The sequence below is a fragment of the Ischnura elegans genome, chromosome 3, assembly GCF_921293095.1.
Source record: "Ischnura elegans chromosome 3, ioIscEleg1.1, whole genome shotgun sequence".
Taxonomy (NCBI): Eukaryota; Metazoa; Arthropoda; class Insecta; order Odonata; family Coenagrionidae; genus Ischnura; species Ischnura elegans.
Genome location: NC_060248.1, coordinates 2,905,897 through 2,928,701, shown reverse-complemented (window position 1 = coordinate 2,928,701; position 22,805 = coordinate 2,905,897). Strand labels below are relative to the sequence as shown.

Genomic DNA, 22,805 nt, shown 5'->3' with positions numbered 1-22,805 from the left:
TTGGAATCGTAATGAGATAGAGCAAATGAACGTCGGCAGCGTTAAACAATGAATTATGACTCATTAGATGTGATTTTTTCGCTAATCCACCTTAAATCGCAAATAACGCGAAATTTCGTTTTAATTGACCGATTTCGCGTTATTTCGTGTTATTTCGCGTTATTTCGCGATATCGCGTCTCGCGAAATTCACGGACCTCTACCTATCACTTAAAAGAGAACCACAGAAAAAATAAATAGAGTATTGGAGAACGATATTCGGAAAATTATTCGAATTGGAAGGGGTTAATAATTACTCCGTCCAGACACTTATTCAACAACAAGATGACACCACATCAACATAACCCAAAGAAAAGCAACATTAAAACGTCATTATATTACAATAATTTTGGATTATAATTAGCAAGATGCAAAAAACACCATTATAACTACGTATTTCGCAACAGTTTTAAAATATAGTGGCAGGAACACTTTAACATATCAAACCGAGAGTGACAACTGATGTAAACAAATGTTGAATACCAACGAAATACATTCTTCAGGCCAGTTAGGCTAGTATCAATTAGAGTAATGCAAAAATTTGGTACATATCTGAATTGGTTAAAATGAAATATGCAGCCATTTAATCAGTGGGTCATGTGTGGGGATAAGAAAATACCTAATACTGATGCTCAAAAGACATCAAGAAGGGCATTCAACAAGGATTGATTTTCATTGTGGAAATGTCTTTTGGATGCAGTCAAATGTACTAATTCATGATTGGTGGATAAATTGAATTACTGGTACTATGCCTAAAAAACTTAAATACGGTCTCTGTCATGTCTGGGCTCATTACACATTTATATTACCACTGGCAGACCACACGGCGTTGCTCGGGAAGAACCAAGAGAAGGGAAACATGGAACTTGCATTTCACAACCATAGAGGATTTTTATATTTCCCCTTTGATGGTGCCTATGAGAGGTAGGTATGCATACCCAGCCGCATGTCCAATTGCAGAAGTTGTACGATGTGACATAACAAACGGTAGAGACATACCAATGCAAAAGATGTGTAGGACAAAACCAAAAATAGCACTATAGCAAGAGATGCACCGACAAACTAACATTGGTCACAATCTGTGCAGCCTTATGGAAATGCATAACAGACAGACATCATCACGCCTTAACCGCGATTCGATCCTGGATCTCCCCATTTCCAGTCGAGTGCTTCAGCCAGTTAACCATTCAGTCTGTGCACGTGGCCATGTTACGCAGTTGGGTGCATTATCGACTAAATTCAATTTCTTTTATTGCCCTCATTTTTCAACTTTTTGCAAAAATTATTCATAATCAACAAATGTGAACTATGCTAAGTTGTTTTGAGACCTTTTTGTCTCCACGTCACATGTTTATAATTAATAGTAGAAAAAATGCAAAATACTGAAACATGGTGAAATATTACACTGGTCAACAAAAAAAAAAGATTTTTTCTACTCTAGGCAAGTTGTTGAGTGATACTAGAGGTATTTATTGTGCTGATTCCAAATCAGAGCTCAGATTTTTCTCACATTTACTTTTCTTACGACAACTGGATAAAATAAGGTTTCAAAGACATTTCAGCAAATAAAATGTGAATACAAAATATGCAAAAAAAATGAATTCTTACTTAGGATTTTCTCGCATATTTTGCATTCGATAAGTTCCTTATCAATGTCCAGCAGTAATCTGCTAATAACTTTCCTTGGTACAGCTTTTCCATTTGAAAATATCCTGGTAGAAACGCTCACCGTGTTCATCAATAACGGTGCCAACGTTTGATGGAAAGAGGTCCGTGTGTGAGTCAAGAAAGTGAATTTTTAAAGACATATTGCAGCCCATTTTTTGGTAAGACCTGATCGCAATAATATTCAGTCATGATATTTCCTAGAAAACGTTCAACTACATTTTAAATGCCTCTCAAACTCATTTTTCCATTTGACGAAATTGTTGTTGAAATTCCTAATCCTTCAGCACTTCCCTAACCTGTAGCCCAATAAAATTCCTTCTTTGATCTTTATGTCACTAAGGCCATAATTTATTATGTAGAGGTGGTAAAAGAATATTTTTTAGAAAGCTGAAAAAGAAAATTATTATGTAGATCCAGAAACGAGTGCTTTATGATCCGGCAAATATTTTTTTCGAGCAATAATATTTTCTGTCTCTGCTATCTCACTCGCAGATGAAGCAACAATATTTCATGTAGCCAAACTTTAAGCATAGTAAAATTGCAATTACTTTTAAGTCACCACAAATATTCCACCCACATTTTTCGTAGTGATTTTTTCTGAAAGTAACTGAATATTTCAAAAGATTCTTTTATGTCAGTTCCATGAGCTAGCAATATCATGGGGAGTTCATTCAATTATGAAAAATAACAGCCTTTAAACTGACCGTAGAGGAATCAATGAACATATGCCAATCATCTTTGTTGAATTCATAACTATTAGTTTTCATAACAGAGTGGACATCATTGCAAAAAGTAAGGTTGTTTTCTTGATAAAATAATAATTTAAATTCCTCATGGCAAGATTGATACACAGAAATTTTCGCATTTGGATCCAGAAATTTCCAACCCTTCAATCATGATCCTAAGATTTCACCTTGCTTTATGGACAAATTAAAATTGCACACTTAAATCATTCAAAACTTCTTGCAATATAAACTGAGGTCCATCAAATGTATTCTGCCTGATAGTTTACTACTTCCAGTTCTCAAATACATACTTCATTCCAACATTCTTGATTACCATATATTCGATGTAAGAGAGACACACCCCGTAACACTTTGAGAATCAGAGCTTAAGAAAATAAATTTTACGGGCAATTTTTTTATCCCATTGCATGGTGTTGCAGACAAATACCTGGAGAATGCGACCAAACACACCGCATTTTGAAGGCAGAACACGACAGGTACATAGCGTGAATCTTCCCAAGTGATTGAACTACAATTGCAGAAAATCTCAGCACCATTAGATAATAACCACGACATAGATTACACAAAAACCACCCTCGGCCCTCCATCAGCCCATGCTTCCAAGGTTTTTTTCCTTTCCGTGACCACAAAGACAATAATTCATCATCTTTGAAGGAAAATCTCAAGTTACAATGGAAACGTTTCATCCTTACCCCGCCTCACCGACTGACCTTTTTTGATCTCCTAGCTTCATTTCACCCAGTTTCTGGAGGCCAAACGCTAGGTGAGTCACTTTGTGTTCAAAGTTTGGGCTTTACTCTCCGGCTGTGGCGCCATGCGCACGATTTGGACTGCTCGTCGCATAATATGCTCGGCAGTCCATACCACCATGTCCGGTATAGTCCACAAATTTCCACAGGGAAGAATGACACCTCGGTAGCTTAACTGGCTAAAGCACTCAGCCGGAAATCGAGGGATCCGGGTTCGAATCCCGGTCAAGGCGAATGATTTTTTCTGTGGATTTTTCGCACAGAAATGACTTAGCTTTACTTGTCCTCTTTCTATAAATACATATAGGATAAATCACGGGAGAAAGATGCCGTTTTCATGTAATTGTCTTCGGGAAATCTATGAAACATTGTGATTTTTATTCACATGGTATTGTTTTTCAATGTAGCGCCCATTTTCTTTATATTAAAGGTTAAAAGAGTTCAGGAAGGCGATCCTACAAGAACTACCGATAGTAATTGTAATTATGACGACTTTTCCACAGAATGCAATTACCCCGACTGTTATTTTTTACTTTCCTCATTAGCACGTTTTCCTGGTTAGTACGTTCATTTTTTGTGGTCCCTTCAGAAACGTACTAAACAAGTTCCACTGTATAGGTACAGGAAATGCTAACTTTTAAATGTACTCTAAGCCATTGGAGGTGGAAGGATTGTGACAAAAGGTGGTTGTGTAAAGGCAAAGAGCTAGTTTTAAGTTCAGAATTAGCAAAGTACATCATTACATAGAAAACCTCTTCAAAATGACCACGTAAGAGTTACCAGTAAACCCAGAATACAGTAGACTCTCGTTAATACGAACAATGTTGTTACGAAGTTCTCGTTATTACGAAGCAAACCGTTGGTCCCGTCGAAAAGGACTATCCAAGCTATAGTAAAAGAAACGTTACTACGAAATTTTCGTTTTTACGAAATTACAAACCTATGTCCCGGTCCCGACGGTTACAATATGAACTTTATTACGAAGTTGCACGCACAAGTCACGGTATTTAGGTGGATATTCACTACGCTTAAGTTTCAATAAATGCGCCACGTTTAAGTTATTCTCGTTTACTGTGCCTATGAGCGTCAATTATGGTTTTTTATTCAGTTTACACGCAACATCATATAACTAGCTTCATTCGTGTGTAGTCAGGATGCCCTACTCATAACCGTTCGTAAATAGGATGTACAGTCAGTCCTCTTCCTATGCACATTCGATTTACGAATTTTCAGAGATACGAGCATTCAAAATTTTCAAATTTCAAATTTGGCGCCTTTCGATTTGGCCGATACTACGCGGTGTGGCGCTGGAAAACTCTCACTGTGACCATGATCTGAATAAGGTATCAATGAAAATGGTGTGAATTTAGGAACTGTTCAACGTTTCACCCGTTCTTCGTCTCCGCGGGGACCTATTTTTTCGGCTCCGAATGCATCGCAGATCAGTTCGCCACAAGCGTGAGTAAGCGCATACGTGTAATGCAGTGTTGCATCCCGCAGGATAACCTTACTCAATATTACATAAAATTACATTATAAATTACATACAGTCCGGCTGGCGAGGGTTGTCCGATTACGGCACAATAGGATGGGCGGATAATCCTGCGCCAGCACGGTTTAAAGCCAACCGCTGTCCCCCAAACGCATAAACAAACACCGAAATAAGCCTGATCCACCAAAATAAGCCCATTCTTCGAATCACAGAACAAGTGATTATTCCTCTAGGTCCTTGACGCTCGTCGTCCCTTCCGGATCTTTTCTTCACGGAACACTTTGTAAGCGTTTCCCTTTCTTACCTGGCAGCCTTGCCCCCTCCCCGGACCTAGACCATTTTGTCTCTAATTGGACAACTCTCGGTGGCCGGACTAATTTTATCAACCTAGGAACAAGGTCTTGGGACGCATCGAGTTCGAATATCGGAGTTCATGTATTCGGGAAGATATCAACCCTCGGTTGCGTCATGGTGCAGTCTTCTGTTGAAAAACTGAAACGCATTTTCCTGTTTATATATATTTCGGCGTAGTTTAATCGCGTTTATAATACACTATTCCTTTCGACGATTCCTAAAAGAAACATTCTTACGAACTTCGTTATTACGAACCTCCAATTTTTCGGTCCCGTGAACTTCGTAATAACGAGAGTCTACTGTAGTACTTTTCTTTCACAAAAACCCATTACGTATAGAGATGCACTTTGCCTGCTTTGGGCACAAGCGCAGACTTCGTTGCATTCAGTTTTCATACTTAGAGAGGTTTTGTTAAATGCATTGTCCATTGGAAGGGATTGGTGCTTTGGCTTCGTGATAGGGAGGTTTCCTTAACATTTTTTAGCATAGGGATCATTGCCGAAAGGTATTACTTCCAGTCAAGGAGAGTCTCTTAGTGGAAAAAACATTGAGTCACCAAAACAGAGGAAAACACACACCCATCCATTGGAACATATGTAGATATCAATAGAAAACTTTCACATTATCATATTTTTTCCTCAAAATATCATCAATTATGTTTAAAATATGCATAATTTTGCAAAAACATAACATTAGTAGCTGTTAACTGTACAACTTCATGAAAAAAGGTTAACTGTGAAATTTCACGAATGTTAAAATGGCAAATTTTAACTTGTTACGGCTTTAAACATCAAGGTATGAAACTTAATCTTAAATGCTCTTGTAAAAAGACACACCTGTGCCTGGCAGCCCCTTGATGAGCAGAAAGTCTTGTGCAGCCAGCGCCCTCAGCACAGCCCGTGCTTGGCTCTCGTTCAACTCCTCAAGGACAGGCATGCACTTGGACACCACCTGGCCACTCAGCTTCGACCGGAAGGTTGGTGCCTTGCTGCAAAAGGTGGTCATCCACATCATCACTCACCTGAGGCATCGCAACACACATTATCCACACACAAGCATGCCAACTTTGCATGACATGTTTTCTTATGCTTGAGAATGGCAATGTCTCACTCAAACAAAGATTATAAATTCCACACCACAGAGATCCAGAAACAACCCAAAATCATTGCATTGATGTAAACCATGAGTAGTGAGCAGTGTGCTTGAGCCCACATCCACAGAAGAGGAAGCGCAGACAAGAGGCAAGTGGGAGAAGGCAGCCAGTTGTTAGAGATTACATCATGGGGAGAGAAAAATTGAAAGAGAAGTGTCGACAACGCTCGTAGAGAGTATCCTTCGAGCAAAAGCCAAAATCCCCTCTCTCTCTCTCAGCACGAGTTTAGAATAGGAAAACCTTGATTTTATGCAGTTGGAGGGACCAAAATATGGGCACTGCACAATCAAAGTGTGCATAATCAAGAGTTGGTATGGAGGAGTTAAATTTTTGGGATAACACACTTGCACTGTGTAATTACCAAACTTAGTTATATACTTTATTTACCGTCTGATTTATGGGAATTAGTAAAAAAAAATTTTTTTTATGAAATCACTGATCTATGGTAAAAAAAATCTTAGATTTTACATTGCTGAAATGTGCATGATCAACATCATTAAAATAAAATAATTTGCCATTGTATTTTATCATACCTATGTTGTATTTAAAATGCTGGAGAAGATAGCCATGATGCATACTTTTAGAGTTTTGTATCATTTCCCCATGTCCAAAGGCTCTATCTTGCTCATAGAGTTCCTTTCTAAAAATAATGACTTTAAATTATGTACCTCAAGGCCATCCAATTTATGCACAGGACCATAGTCAACAATTAGCTGGACATTTCTATTTTATCCAGCACATTTCCGCATGAGATACAGAACTTGTAACCTAAAAAGTTCCACAGACATCCATTCATGCTAATTTGCACAATATTTTGGAGGCAGTGAAAATTTTTCATTATTCTTCCGTAGAGGTGGTCGGGTCGGATATCTCGGATCCAAATATACGCGGATATTGCCCTATGCCGGATTCTATAGATCCAAATTCCTTGAAGGCATTGGATTTGGATCCGAAATTTTAAACTTAGAGTCCCATAACAGGGTGTGGAAAGGGTTCCGATCCTCTCTTCGCATGTGATGTCGCACAACAACGCTTGTCCTCCTCAATAACTATTTTCTTTAAAAGCTCTCCTATGAGTATTGCAACAGAATTTCAGCCGTGGAAAAATTTAAGGGACAATACGACAGGCTCATAGCGTGAATCTTCCCAAGAGATTGAACAACAATCAGGGGAATATCAGTGCTGTAGGATAACAACCATGTCATAAGTAACCACGATGTAGATTTCACAAAACCTCCATCAGCCAACGCCTCTGACAATTTTTTCCCTTACCAAACGCATAGTCCATAAATCATTTATCTTCAAAGGATGATATCAAATTACACGTAAAACATTAAGGGGGAAACGTAAGAGAGGAAAATTAGAATACAGTCGATTAGTTTTTCTGCAGTTTGAAACCTATTTTCACTGCCAAAAACAAGCATAATTGTTAAGGAGGTATGCAGCAGAATTTCTGCCGTGGAAAATTTTAAGGAGACTTGGTACTACACCTGAAAATGCAGTATGCTACCGTTAACATCACTAGGGGGCCATTTTTGCATGTAACAAGGAACCCTTTCCATTGGAAAGCATAGGAAAGATGTAGCTTTGGTTAATATGTTTTTTACAGTTACATATGAGAAACCTGTTGGGAGGAAAAAAATTGCTACCTTCCCAAAAATTTGGACTTTTTCTCTTGATAATTACTCCGCTTCAAATAGAGACACAGAACTATTCAAAACTTTGACTCAAAGATGTTTCTTTCACACTTTCAAATGTATATATACCTGTAGTGCATGCCTGTAACAATATTCGCGTGATCTTCTTAAGAGCGATGGATGTTTTGGCCTTTCTACGGCTCGACTTCTTTCACAGTGACAGCAGGGAACTGGCGCTGCTGTCCTCCAGAGAAGGATCCCCCCACCTCCACTTCCCCTCCCTCTGTCGGTCTCACTCCTTCCCCCTCTACCTTTCTCTTGCCTTCCTTCCCCACAAACTGCTCAACTGCTTCGTTTGGGCTTCAGAGCGTTAGCCGGAGAGGAAAAATATGTATAATGCTTCGTGAGCAGGGCATGTTCAAGCGTGCCACGAGAGCGTGAGACTAGGCCTGGACGCTACGTAAAAAAGTACCGGTATTTTTGTGATATTAAAAAGCAATAATAGCACCCCCTCGGTAGTAACAGCGAACATATACCAGTATAGCAGTACTTTCATAATATTCATTAATAAGATGAAAATAAACGTTTGTCAAACCTAATTACGTATTTGGAATTTCAACAAATAGGGTAGTTTCCTTCATGAAAGAAAACGAAAGGCATTGATTGCGACCCACCATTACTGTATTCATAATATACAAATTATTTGGTTTAAGAAATACCGGTTTAGGCGAATGGCAAGGGTCAATTTTAACCTCATTTGAAAAAGGCCAGATTGGTGCCCATGCGATGCCACTCCACGTGACGTCACAGGGACCTAGTTTCTATAGGAGTAGATAGGAGTTTTACATCGTCTGAGGTTACCAATGCATGCATGAGGCACAGAGCTCAGGGAAACATGCCTTACTAATCACCTATTAAAACTGGCTAAGGTCGGAAAGTTTCCTTCGTTTGATAGGGTATTAATAATCCTTATTTAAGCCAAGCGCTACCAGCTATCAGGGTACTATGCTACCTGCTAGCATCCTGCATTGTATCAGCACTCAGAGCCTCGCCCGAAGGTCACCTCACTTGTGGCAGGGGGAAGCAGAACGACGTCATGCGGAGTTTTTCCCGGCATTCATACTTACCCGTCGTGTTTTCACGCGCTTGAAAATTTTCACTTTTCATTTTATCTCGAAAAACAGATATCATCATATAAAAATTTTAAAGCGTGAAATACATACTCCAGGAGTAATAATCTTTCGATGTAGGCAATAAAAAAATAATAGGAAACCACCCTATTAGAATATCAGACAGGAAGGTTACACTGAAAAAGTCATTCACAGGCTTATGCAAAAACCCATCGGAATACTGCATCAGATGCTTGATTATCTAACAGTGGAACAGTGGTAGCGACATAGTTGTCAAAGGCAAACTCATACAAATGATTTCAGTGCATACATTTTAATTTTTTTTTGTTTTTCTAGGGAATGAAATTCTCTCAGAAACTGCATCAGTTGGGTGCATTTCATTACATTTCAGCATTTGGCATTTTTTTCAGACATGAGTGAGAGACTAGCATCAGATTGTCTCCTCATTCAAACAACTGGACTGCGTTCATCCAACACCAAGTTTGCCTATACAAAAAGCACTTACCCGGTACCCGAGAAAGCCCTTGTCATTTTAATTTTTGTTGCATATATGTGTGTAAAAATGTGTTTACACCTGTCTGATGTAAAGACATGGTAGGGCTTCATATTTATAGAACCAGAAATAGTTATACCTAATATATTGCAATCAAATAAAATTCCATGTGTAGGTAACAGTTCTGTTTAGCTTAGAAAAATACAGTAGAATCATGATTTAACGTTTTTCAGGGGGGACAAAATTTAAAAAACTAAATGCAGAAAAACACTAAATGAGGATATGTCATTTTTTTCAGGTTTTAGGGTCTGTAATGATTGGAATGGCTTTTTATGAATAAAAAGTATTATTTTAAGTAACTAAAAGGTGCTGCATGCAGTAAAAAATTCATTGATTAAGTGCCTGACCATGAAACATGATTAACATATCGAATTTGATCAGTCACTCGTAGTATTATCATCAAGATTGAGATATTTTTAAGGTTTCATGGCAAAATTCACGGCTTATTCACGATTATAAGGTTTTCACAGTTGAGTGGGAACCCTGGTTGTCACTAAAATGATGAGTAAAAGTTTAAGGGAATGTCTCAGGGGTCAATGGAACTGCATGGCATGTACTGCTTCTCCATCCATTTACAATAACCCGTGATATTCATCTCATTATGAATGCCACATACACCTTTGGGCACTTAAATACAAGACATATTTATTATATTATGGTAATGTCTAAAATATCCAACTACACCAATACGATCGACAGTTGTACGAGTATATTTGTTACCCACAATGATGAATTGCACTGGTGATGTGAAGGATTATTCAACAATAACTACCATCACAAGAAATGAGTGTGCAAACTTTTCTTTATTAGCATCAAGAGGAGTATAACGATCACTTTCAATTCAATAAACAAAATGAACACACTTTACAAACACAATTGTCCAGGAAAAGTACTCACGAAGAAAATCGAGAGCAACACGACACGTACTGTTACTTCACAAATCTAATAAACATTTGTATGATCTTAGGTTTTCCCGGCGTATCAGTTGCAGAAAAGTTTCTCAGGCTTTCCACCGGTTGATGTCGTCCATGTCTCCCACTGACGTTTCGATCTGCGACTTGCTGATCATCCTCAGGGGATCCTGATTCGGAAGATCCTCTGAGGATGATCCGCGACTTGCTGATCGAAACGTCAGCGGGAGACATGGACGACATCAACCGGTGGAAAACCCGAAAAACTTTTCTGCAACTAATAAACATTTAGCTACGTCGCTACATAAGTCATCAATCTAGCCCAAAATAAATACGGCAACACTGCCTCCCACCAATTTACAGCAATTTGGAGTGGTGCGGTTTCTGGATGGGGCCTTAAGACAATATTTTATTCTCTTAAAATCCTCCCTCTTCCCTGTCATTATTTATTTTCATTACTGACTTATTTAAGAACAAATATAAATAAATACTCATATAACTGGAATTACCATTCACACTCAACCAGATGTAGAAACCAAATATGTTCAACCATAAGAACTCAAAAGATGAAACTGGGACCACAGGAAATGGGTATTCGCTTGTACGTATAATAAATTACCAATGGACATTGTAAATTGTATAAGTATGTATTCACTCAAAGTTAAGATAAAAAAGTATTGCATAAGAAATGTACTACTGTGTCGAAGAATTTGAATAAGTACATTAACCTGTAAGACAAAAATTTAACTTGGATATTCTAACCTGTTGTGGTATGTATATAACACTGAATTGTTGCTTGTATGATTAATAAGTAGAGGTCCGTGAAAGTGGTTTTATTTTTTGCTAAAATTCGTTTTAAAACCATGTGATTTCGGTGTTATAGGAAATCTTGGCGGTGTTATTATAATGCTACAATATTCCCACGTTTATACGCATTTTATTTTTTTATGGTACCCATTTCATGAATACTTTACTTTTATTAAGCATTTTACATAACATTTAACACAATTTCGATTGTACAAAATTTATTGTAAAACTAAATGAAAGAAATGGTTCAAGGTATATGAATGGTTCAAATATGTACTTAGTCTTGGTGAATACGATCGGCAAACTGCAAATTCCCACCACCTCATATGTGTATACTTCGAGAGCCATTCCAGAATTTTTGGATTGTCAAGTTTCTCTACACTAAATAAAGCCTTTAAAAACGCTTCTGTAGTAGCAACAACAAGCTCCTCCTTTGCTTTCTTTGACTGAGTGACTGTGTTTTCAAATGATAGCTGTCGTTTTGTGGGTCCCCTTTCTTTCGCATGTTTATGTGTATCGCTACTGATGTGCTTTAACAAAGTGTCACATCTTTCGAATTAAAATCTTTTATCACAAACTTTGCACAGTATTACTCTTTCACATAAAATACTTCTCAGGTGAATTCACTTGCCCTGGTATGAACATTATCACTAGCTTTTGGCATTTTAAAATTCCTATCCTTTGTTCGATATTTAAAGCTGGAATTACGATAAAAAACAGTCCAACAGCAAAACACAACCTGTCACAATGGTGTGCTGGGTAGCTACAGTATAACCATAGTACTGTACAACTTACAAATTGGCCGAAATGTTTCATGTAATGGGTTCCCATTCAATACCCCTCACCCAGGTGTTGAGGGAAAGTAGGAAAGCAGCTAGATACAACAAAATTGCTTAATTTTTATTACAGCTGTTGCCAATCGGTTAGGAAAGTCAGTGAAAGAAGCTTATCTTACTTAGCCACACTTAACAAAACATAATCGGATTCAAAGAAACTTGAAAAATTACTTCCCATTTATCGATCCTGAAACATCTGGAATGAGACGCTTTCTCACCCAAAGAATTAGATATTAGATTTGGCCAATGTCGAAATGATTTTTTTGCATTATAGCTCAGAGGAGAGCCGAATATCTGACGATCCGTCCGCTAATAAGGAGAATCCCCTCTCCTCCTATCCTTTCTGTTCCTTCCCTTCCCCCACTGCTAGTGCTTCCAAATAACCATATGTGTCTACGGATGTCTTCAAACGAATCGAATCGCGCAGTTGACCGCACGGCGCCGTTGACGGCCGCCGTGATCACCACGGCGCCCATTTCAATCCGGCCGGGCGGTGCGCCGTCTACGGCGTGAAATACAGGCAGTGCTACATTGAGGCCGCTTTCTGACGGAACGACTTTTCGCCGGTCGCCGTTCACGTCGTGACGCCGTGAAATTCAGGCCGCTTTCAGACGATACGACTCTCTGCTACGCTGTGGGTCGTGCAGTGAACGGCGGCCCGGTCCCAGCCAGCGGCCGTGTTTAAGTCAACGAAATTGCTACATTAGACCCACACTCAAGGTTTTCCTGCAACGAGTTATCCAATAACGCTGTCTAATGCATCGCGGTGAGTCACTGGAATTACTACTCGGCATTGATGCATGCCGGGCACGTGAGCTCGTATTTCCGCTCTTCCGCGGCCGCGTTAAATTTCTTTCCGCACATTTTTAATCCGTAATATCTAATTCTTCAGGTGAGAAAGAGCCTCATTCTAAATATTTAAGGATTGATACGTGGGATTCGAAGAGAGAGGCTGTGATAAATTTAACGGCAAATTCTGGCGGAGAAATCACTACGGTGCGCGATAATACGCGGATGCGTTATGCGCGAGACTAAACGAGCCAATTGACCTTGAAATCTTAATGAGACAGTGCAAATGAACTTCGGCAGCGTTAAACAATGAAGGCTTAGGTTTTAATAGATTATGACTCATTAGTTGTGATTTTTTCGCTAATCCACCTAAAATCGCAAAATAACGCGAAATTTCGTTTTTATTCACCGATTTCGCGTTATTTCGTTTTATTTCGCGTTATTTCGCGATATTGCGTCTCGCGAAATTCACGGACCTCTATTAATAAGTCTAATTATTGACTGTATGTAACTAGTGTCTTCAATCTACAGGTCATTGGACAAATAAATATATATTATTATTATTATTATTATTATTAACTCACCCGTCAACCAATAGCTGCCTCAGTCGAAGAGCAGGCTGCGCATCCACAAGCAGCATTGCAAGCGACGTCAGTCCAAGTGATGATGAGCCCGATGAAGATGCCCACTTGTCCACATGGTACAATGCAGTCTGGCCAAAGCGCTTGCGCAAGTCCCTGAAAAGCAACAGGGCACACACATCAGATACTGAGCTACAAAACAACACGGAAACCTCACTCAACCACTTCCAACACAACAGTTGAGAAGCTCACGTCACACAAGATGCGCCATCCGTTCTCCAATGGTGTGCGCACAAACAGTGGTACATCACCTATGAGGAGCGGGGGTGAAGAGGGCGCAATTCCCCATTGGCTCTGAACTTACACTATGTTAAACCAAAATTTTTGGAGGTTACCACTAGGTGCAAAACTTTTTAGTTATTTTCCAGAAAATTTGCCCACTATAACGAATTGAAATACAAATAAGTCAAGTTCAACTTAGGACCTCTTCTACACGCTTTTGGTAGATGACAATAGGAAGCAATGCATAGCTGCGAAACCAGACATACAGTAAAACTTTGATTTTACGCAGTTGGAGGGACCGAAATATGGGCACTGTGTAAAATCAAAGTGTGTAAAATCAAGAGTTGGTATTGAGGAGGAGTATAGTTTTCAGGATAACACTAGCTCATTATTGCTCGGAAAATGAAGCCTAATAATCTTATTTACTCAAAAGCAACACCACAGATGACGTGTTACCCTAAGAGAAATATCTTTGCATTCCTGAACAGTGTTTCCCATGGTTGAACAAAATGGTTGAAATGCCAGCATTTCTGGCACTAAGATTACTTCTGTTACCCAGGAGAAATTTCGGAATGGTGATACTAAATGGTCACAGAGAAGCTAATTTTCGAAAATATTCTCATTAAAAGCAGTTTTCAGGATATCCGTTTAACCACCAGCAGACAAACAAAGATTGGAGATTGAAGAAATGAGATACCTGAGGATAGTCATCCAAATTAACCCCATTAACAGGGAGCAAAATTTTGCTAATACATCACAAAGGCTTTACACCCTGTGGGCCTGGGTTCAAGTCCTGGCAGTAGCAAAGACTTATCAGAGATGGCCTTATCCCTACTTGAGTCTAATGTGGAGGGCACTTCCAGTGCACCACTATGTCCATCAGATGGGAAGTTAAGTCCTGGTCCCTTTTGAGCTTATCATTACAACCTGGCTAATGCCAACATAGGGTTCCTATCCCCCCAGCCCTTACTTCACGGCGCTAATGACCCCAGTAGTTGGTTACCTCCAAATAGCATACCATAGATAATACGGAGCACACAGGACCCGGGATATTCGGAAATTCAGATTTTTCCGGTGCTAAGATCACTTTTTTTGAAGTGAGCTATTTAAATGACCGCGCAACTGCCGTCATGCCGCCCGTGATGAATAAAAAATGACTAATAGTCCTGAAAATTTTTCCTTCTCTATAATTAATACGCATTAAAAAAGCATTTCCCCATGAAATTTTAGCATTAGTAGATTGACTCTTCCGGGAATAGCTTCTCTGTCGGCATTCTTCCGCAAATTCAGCGCCGGGACCTTCGACTCACAAGCCGTGTGACTCAGCTTCACGTAATATTTTGCTTCCCCATATCTGATAACAACACTGGACACTTTTTGTATTTCGATTGAATGGTACTAAGCCATTCCTGAGTTTAAAGGGACTGCCTTATCACTCACGTCTTGAATTTGACTTCAATGATTACATGACGATTGACGACGCGAGTTATTCTCCGAGGGCATTAACTCCCGTTCCGTTAAAACGCTTGCCACCTAGCGGAGTTAAGCTAATAGCTATTCAAGTTCCAACCATGTTAAACTTAAACCGTCTGACAATGAGATACAAGTTGAGTCGGTTCTGATAAGCGTGCAGCGCAAGCAATTTTCCCTCGCCTCCATTTGTCCCGCAGATGTGGGGTTAGCCCGGGAATGAGACAATGCATGCTGCTTTTACCATCGTGTTGAATCACCATCGACTTACGTCAATACTAGAAGTACGACTATCTTTGTTAGATCACCTTGGAAGCCAAAATTTTGGCACGGGAGTATTTTTAACGACTCATTTCGCCGTTATATTTCGCTGGGGCGACGGAAAACATAGCGTTGGCAAAATTCTAGAAAGCCTTGCGTTGGGGATACATATTCCGTAGCTCATAATTCTGGATATAAACAGCGTCGATCAATTAGTCGAATAATAAACGAAAGGTGATAATGTTAATATCTCCAGCGATCATGTCTTAATTAAAAGTAGTTACGCATACACGGCGATTGCCGTGTGTTTTAGGTTTCGATTTCCTTCTACGGCGAATTTGAACTAAGAGCGACATTCGCGTTCGTAATGGAGCCTGAAATATTACTGAGAGGGCTCACGGGGAAGCAATAATTAGATTCGCGATGTATTTAGTTTCACGTTCAACAGCGCGATGTCATTTCAACCGTTCCTGTATTCATTTTTGCAACTCATTGAGACGAAATAATAACCTAACTGCATATTGCTCTAGTCGGATTTTCAAAACAAGCCGAAAGACAACTGCGTAAAATCAAGATTAGCGACCTCTTAGGGGCTGGGGTTATGCTGCGCAAAATCGAAAAACTGCGTAAAATCAAGAAAAGATGTAAAATCGAAGTTTCACCATTGCAATTCCCTATGCTTTCCAGCCGGACTTGAGTGCCGCTGCGTAAAAACGAGACTTGATGTAAAATCGAAGTGCGTAAAATCGAAGTTTTACTGTATAAACACAAATTTGCACGATAGTGCAGCAGCAAACCCTGTATTTATTTGGCTGTACATGTGGACATTATAAAAACTCTCAACACAGACAGATCGGTATAACAAAAAGAACCAAGGATAACATTACATTTAACTTAATTCAAATCAAGATAAAAAGTTTACTCTCCGCTCTGCACAATTGTTGAAAAATCAATAGTGTGCATGTTTGGGCCGGAACAGCCTTATGGTTTTCTTTTCTTTTCATTTGAATTTCCCTCCTTTCTTCTTTTTCCCGCCTGCCTTGGTTTTTTTTGTTTTGTGCCGTACTTTTTCGCCTAAAGAGGGCTTGAGAAGCCCAGGAAGAATAGTGCAGCCCTGGCACCAGTATTCATTCCTTCGCTTGAGTCCAGGCGAAGAGGACAGCATTCGTTCACCTGATGTCAAGGCGAAGACGCGTTTTTATCTCGCCGAAGCTCGGGCGAGGATCAAGTGGTGGAAGGACGCATGGGGTGCAGAGTTAGGGTGGAAGCCAAGGTAAGGCGGGATTCCCTTACTTATTTTCTTCCACCCCCGTCATTTCTTCCTTTCACTTTAGTTAATTCTTTGGTTTCCAGTCCCTCATTTCTCTTTTCTTGTTATTTTTCGTCGTAAATGTAAGGCTAATTTCCGGCCCTGCATGAATTGCATTTCGGGCGGGACACAACGGCCCCGTGACGCGACAGTGCAAGAGATTGGTTTGTTTAAGAACTGTGCATAAATAGATAATAGGATACTTTATGTCTGCAAATAAGTACAACCAGCGATGCTTTTAAATTTTATAACTTGATTTACAAATTTTCACTGATGAAGTGTCCTCGATTTGCAAAACTTCCAAAGGAAGAACATTATGTAATGAAAACTACATTCAAACAGCATGAGCCACCACCAGTACACAAATAATTACATACGTACATATGCAGTAGACAATGTGGAGTGCTGCTTTGGCTTATAACAAGCCTTCTTACCATACATTATTTAAATGGTTGCACACTGCCATATAAGTCTTAAATTTGAAATAATCATGGCAACAACTGCAAAGGTATTGATACCATCAATGTAATCAATGATACTGAAGCAGCAAACGCACCAAACAAATTACAGTGTATGCGTGTGTAAGAGGCGCACCTCTATTTTGAACACCGGAGCTAAAGAAAAAAAACTTTTCGGCATTTTTTTTATACTATCACGTGGTATCACTATGGTGTTGCAGACTTATGCCTGGCCTTTCGACAGTCATCAAAATTTCCACTTTCAATACTTATTATTCACGCAGCGTTTTCAGCTAAATTAACTCGATATGTATGGCACTCGGAGATGAGTAGGAGTTCACTTGTAGTCTTTACCTTATGACGCTTACTAGGAACAGTCAGATCGGACACCTCAGATCCAAATATCCACGAATACTACCCTTCACCTTAATGCACCTCAGATCCAAATTCGTCAAAGAAATTGAATCTCAACCCAAAATTTTCAATCAATTTTCAAAATTTCAATTTTCAATGCTTTCTTAGTAAATGCAACGTCCCATAAGAGGGAGTAGAAAGAGTTCTGATCCTCCCTTCGTATACGCCATTGCACAATGATGCTTGCCCTACACAAGAACAATTTTTTTAAAGGCTCTTGTAGGAGTACGTATTGCAATAGAATTTCAGCCGTGGAAAATTTTAAAGCAAAACACGACAGGCACATAGAGTGAATCTTCCCAAGAGATTGGACAACAATCGGGGGAATCTCAGCACGGTAAGAAAATAACCACGGCTTAGATTTCACAAAATCACCCCTGGCCCTCCATCAGCCCACGCATGAGCACATTCAAACAAGACAAGAGGGACTGGAAACTTCAGGCAACTTAAACTGCATACATATCACATTGCTGCCCCTTCGCTTTGAAGGCAACGACGTCACATGCAAGATCAGACGAGTTCTTCCCTTTCTCCTTCGCCCGTAGCCTCGTTTCGTGAAAGACGGAGAGAGCTCGCTCCTTCCCCTCCACCTCTCCTTCAGCACTCTTCACTTGCAAGCATTTCAGATTTCTTCTATTTGCCTTTTAGTCCAACAATGTACACACTCGTTTGAACTTTTTAAACTGCAGTTTTGACACCAATATGATTTTCAATTGCAATAACCCTTGTAATAGTGTCTGAAGATGATTTTTGAAAAATCAGGCCCTTAGAGTAACGGAAATTACTCGGCTAGACAGATGTTGACTATTGACCAGGTATTGTCCTTCAAAAGTATGCATTTCTCTACGTTTGATAAGCGATTACTATATGCAGTATAAATGCTGCGGTATATTAAGCGTGCCCTCCAGAGCGAAATACCCCGTGCGATCTTTTCCATGCTCACATCGGAGGTACAGACGTGACAGTGTGATGCTTACGAGTAAGAAACGCAAACAGGAGCATTTTAAAAATAAGTCACAAAGGGAGAAACTCCCCTGCCTCCCACTTGTTTTTGACCTTGGTTTTTAGATGACTGACTCACGCAGAAAACCAAGGCCACTCAGTCCCTCTAGGGCTTGCGACCGGGGGTAGGGAGGGGGGGGGGCGGGCGATAAGAATTTTGTGTAAGAGGCACACCCCCATTTTTGGCTGCAATCTCTGGGAAAAAAAGTGCGCCTCTTACACGCGTACTTCTGTATTTAATTGACAATACTTTCTAATGTTTGATTCACAAGAGTGATTAGCTCAAAAACCATCATACCATATGTCATTGTGGAGAATTTTGAACCCTTTATGAATTGAATACACACGTAATTATTAATTTTGGTCCAATTGTTGCGTAAATGTGCTGCAGGGATGCACACAGCTCCGACCACGACTGGAGCGCAAATGTAAGGGCACTCACCAACTGGATGTTGCGCAAAGAAACACAGTGGACTGGAAAGTGGTGCACCTGCATGGAGTCATCCGCAAGTGCACTTTAATCTCAATACATACTTCCAAAGAGGCAAAAATCACATGCTATGACCAGGAATCAAACCACAGACCTCCTCCTTTCAGTTGCTTAGACCAATGAGCCACGTCAGACACATGAGATAATGTTAACAAGTACTTCTGTAGTGTGTGCAGGCAGGAAGTTCATGCAGCCAGTTGGCCCAAATGTGTGTGCGACTAGCCAACAGATGGAAAGAGATGGGGCTTCATTTCCCACCACCATGGAAGAAATGTGCACACAATAGAGGATGAAAGATACGCACACACAGACAGTAGGATAGAAACAGTACTCGCATTTCAGGGAATTCCCATCATAAATATCAAATTGCGCATTAACAGAGGAAGGAAAAAGGCACACGAGCAAGAGCATGTGGTCCCACGAATCCAACTGAGACAAGAAGAATCGGTGGCTGCTCACCTGTCCATGCCGACACACAGCAAGTGCGCATCTGCCGAGAGCACACAGCCAGAAGCAATGGCCACGCGCACCCCTGAGCAGCTCACCACCACCCTCTCCCCAATGGTGAATACGGCGCTAGGGGTGCCACCTCCCCCACGCGCAAATGCGTGCACAAACACGCACTCCAGCCCCATCTCCTCCTCCCACACCCTGTCCACGCGCAAGCCGCTCACGCACCGTCCAGCCGCTTCCCTGCAAGCAAAACACCACAGTGTGGCAGTGCCACGCACTCATGAGTCAAACCAGCGTCACTGAAGCCAATCTCATGCAATGCCGACATCACCAGCCAAGAGACAGCAATATTGCACGTCAACCAAGGATGCGACACGACACTTGACAAAACGTTTAGTTCTGTGGCTGTGGGCCTGTTTGGGTTACGCCCAGGGGGCCCAAAAATGTCCTTAAAGGTGAAGTGCAGCACAGCCACATGCACAACAATGTCCACTTGGTTTGAAATCTAGGATTAAAGTGGCGGCACTTCACTCATATGGATGAACCCAATAAGCACTGGGAATATGTGTAATAACAAATGAACTCTTATGAATGTCCAATTTCGGCAGGGCAACAAGAGGGACGAATCGAAATTGTCACAGTGGCTGAAACACTTGCATCCTTCCTTGTCGTACAACAAGATGACCACAATTTCATCTGTGTCATTTCCCTGTGTTATGTGTACCTGGAAGTAATCTCCATATTATTATAATACATTAAGGGTCTCTTGGAGGAATAACTGTTACTTACAGTGCAACCTCGATATAACGACACCCCACGGTGCACTAATAAACACTCGCTATAGCGAATTGTCGCTTTACCGGAGGTGGAGCAAATAATAGTCAATATACCTGTTGCGAACAGATATACAGGAACAGGAGTGGTGCGGCGACAGATAAACATCTATTCGATAAACGTAAGCATAAATCCAGACGAAAGGCGATGTTTTTTTGCATCACTAAATTTCCTTACAACTCAAACAACGACTAACTATTCAAACAATTTATAAGCGCCGCACTGAATAAAAATCATGGAAATCATTGTTTTGTCAATCATTATGCCAATGCACATCCGACAAAGTCATTTTTCTATGCACTTAATTAGTTCATTTACGTGATCATTCTATTATTTTGGTATATTCCACTGAAAATTCAAAAATTAACTGATAAAACAGTATCGCGGTTATTTAATGCCTCAAAGGTTTCCATTGGTGTATGTTTATTGTTTCTGTACGTTAAGCGGCAGTGAAGTGAAATAACGCATTACATTTGTTTCTACAGGCGAAAACGGTGGAAGGTTTTATAACGTTCCCGCCTTGGAAGACTTTTTCTATCAGATAATGTAATATCTTCATCATCTACGGTAAAAAGTTTGCTAAGCTTGAAAAATGACGTGATTAAAATTGCCGTTGTTGAAAAAAAGTTTCTTTTTGAGTATTACGCACGCGACGTATTTGAAATGATACACCGAGTTTATCACGGCACTGCAAACGAGAGTTAGTTGTTCTGTGAGTTTTTCCAGCGGCCACCAGGGGATTCTCGGCTACCCACGTGACAAAAGAGAGCGCCAGTATGACTCCGACCAGTGACGCGAATAGTTCACACTTGTAAATCCGCAACGGAGAATAAATACGTCCATCCGGACAATTCACGCTGAGTATCATTGCTTCGTACATCGTATATCATCGCTAAGGCGCACTACCTACCTTTAAGGCCGTTTTACACGGTACACGGAATTGCGCAGGTTAGAGCTGCATTAATTTCTAAAATGGCTTGGAATTGCGCGAATGCATGAACGAAATTAGAACAGGGGCTATTTTGCCGTCTCGCATCCACGCATTCTCGCATGTGTTCATGGAAATTCACCGCTTTACACGACGCAATTTTGGTTGCGCCTTCACACGTACGTCAGACTGCGCAATACCGTCTACCGTGTAAAACGGCCTTTAGAGGCATCATTGCAAGAAATACCTCATACTGCAAGGGTTTTGTCGGGGAGTTGTATGTAAAAAAAAAGTTCCGTTTCGTCTATGTTATATGACGCGGGGAATACTTCTAAAGATACTTATGATCAGAGTCCTTTCTTTTACGACTTCAGGTTTACACCGCAGGCATCACCAGCAATTGTGAATGGAGATAACGCTTTGGTGCTTCGCATTAGTATAATCAACCTTCTGCACTCTTAAAATTCTCGATTCGCAATCTATCCCTAAAATACTCCGCTTCAGGCTTGGGCGTAGCCCCTTTCTCAGAAGTTCCCGCAGATTTGAATGGGCAAAACCACCCGAACAAAGCTCCTTATAACTCTTCATCCTCTGCATTCCTTGGGCGCTTTTTTTTTTTTTTTTTTAATTTTGCAGAGCGAATAGGAAGATAAATTGATTTCGACACTCTCATATTACTCCTTTATTTTTATTTTCTCGCTTAGACGTGTTTGGTGTTTTTTGGCCATGGTGACTGCCATCAAATGCTTTCTATTCACGCAACTCACGGACGTGCGGGTATGCTGCCGACTGCTTTCTGCCGCCCGAGGAACAAAAGAAGACTAAGCATTCGCGAATGCTAATGCCACAATATTTTCACCAAAATTAACTACTTATTTATCGAACGACAGTTTACCAAATAAATTTGAGACTGAGCACTCCATTAACTTCATTTCTAACAGATCGCTAGCATTTACAGAGGTTAAGGAGTCTTGATGAAAGTCTTCCGGCGGTGAAACCCTCGCTATGACGAGAGCCAACACCCAAAGGGTCTCGTAAAAACGAATTTTTTAACACGCTTATTTTAGGGTCAATTGACGGTGCATCGGCTATCTCTCGTTATAGCGGGAGTGTCGCTATAGCCCGTACTCGCTTTAACGAGGTTCCACTGTATATACCAATGGGGAACTTGTATGAATTCTTTTTATTTAACAGGCAGACTGAAAATTACTTTCTCAATTAAACAAGTAAAACTACCTGTAAATCTGAGATTTCCTTCGCGAGATATTCAATGATAAATATTACGAATTTTAAAGCACGACAAAAACTCCCTCACCCCCAAGCCAATGCCGATGAAGCCTCGATTATGTCATAGGTGCCGAAACATCACACAAAGCAATTATTGTGATTGTTTGTAATAGTTGCAGGCAGTGGTGAGAACTTCGTATGTAAGATGTGTTGATTATTTCCAATTTAAAGCAT

At 40.3% G+C, this 22,805-nt stretch overlaps 1 protein-coding gene across 5 annotated transcripts in view; it reads right to left on the bottom strand.

Moving 5' to 3' along the window:
- Positions 1 to 22,805, bottom strand: part of LOC124155333 (DNA replication ATP-dependent helicase/nuclease DNA2) — a 98,692-nt gene that overhangs the window by 27,390 nt on the left and 48,497 nt on the right. For 4 of the 5 annotated variants that reach the window (XM_046529060.1, XM_046529061.1, XM_046529065.1 and 1 more), the window contains 3 exons: positions 19,589 to 19,822; positions 13,447 to 13,599; positions 5,883 to 6,034 (listed from right to left, as the gene is read on the bottom strand). In XM_046529060.1, the coding sequence (XP_046385016.1) occupies positions 5,883 to 6,034; positions 13,447 to 13,599; positions 19,589 to 19,822 (539 nt within the window). The remainder of the gene's footprint in view (positions 1 to 5,882; positions 6,035 to 13,446; positions 13,600 to 19,588; positions 19,823 to 22,805) is intronic. The other variant, XM_046529062.1, reaches the window with a different exon arrangement.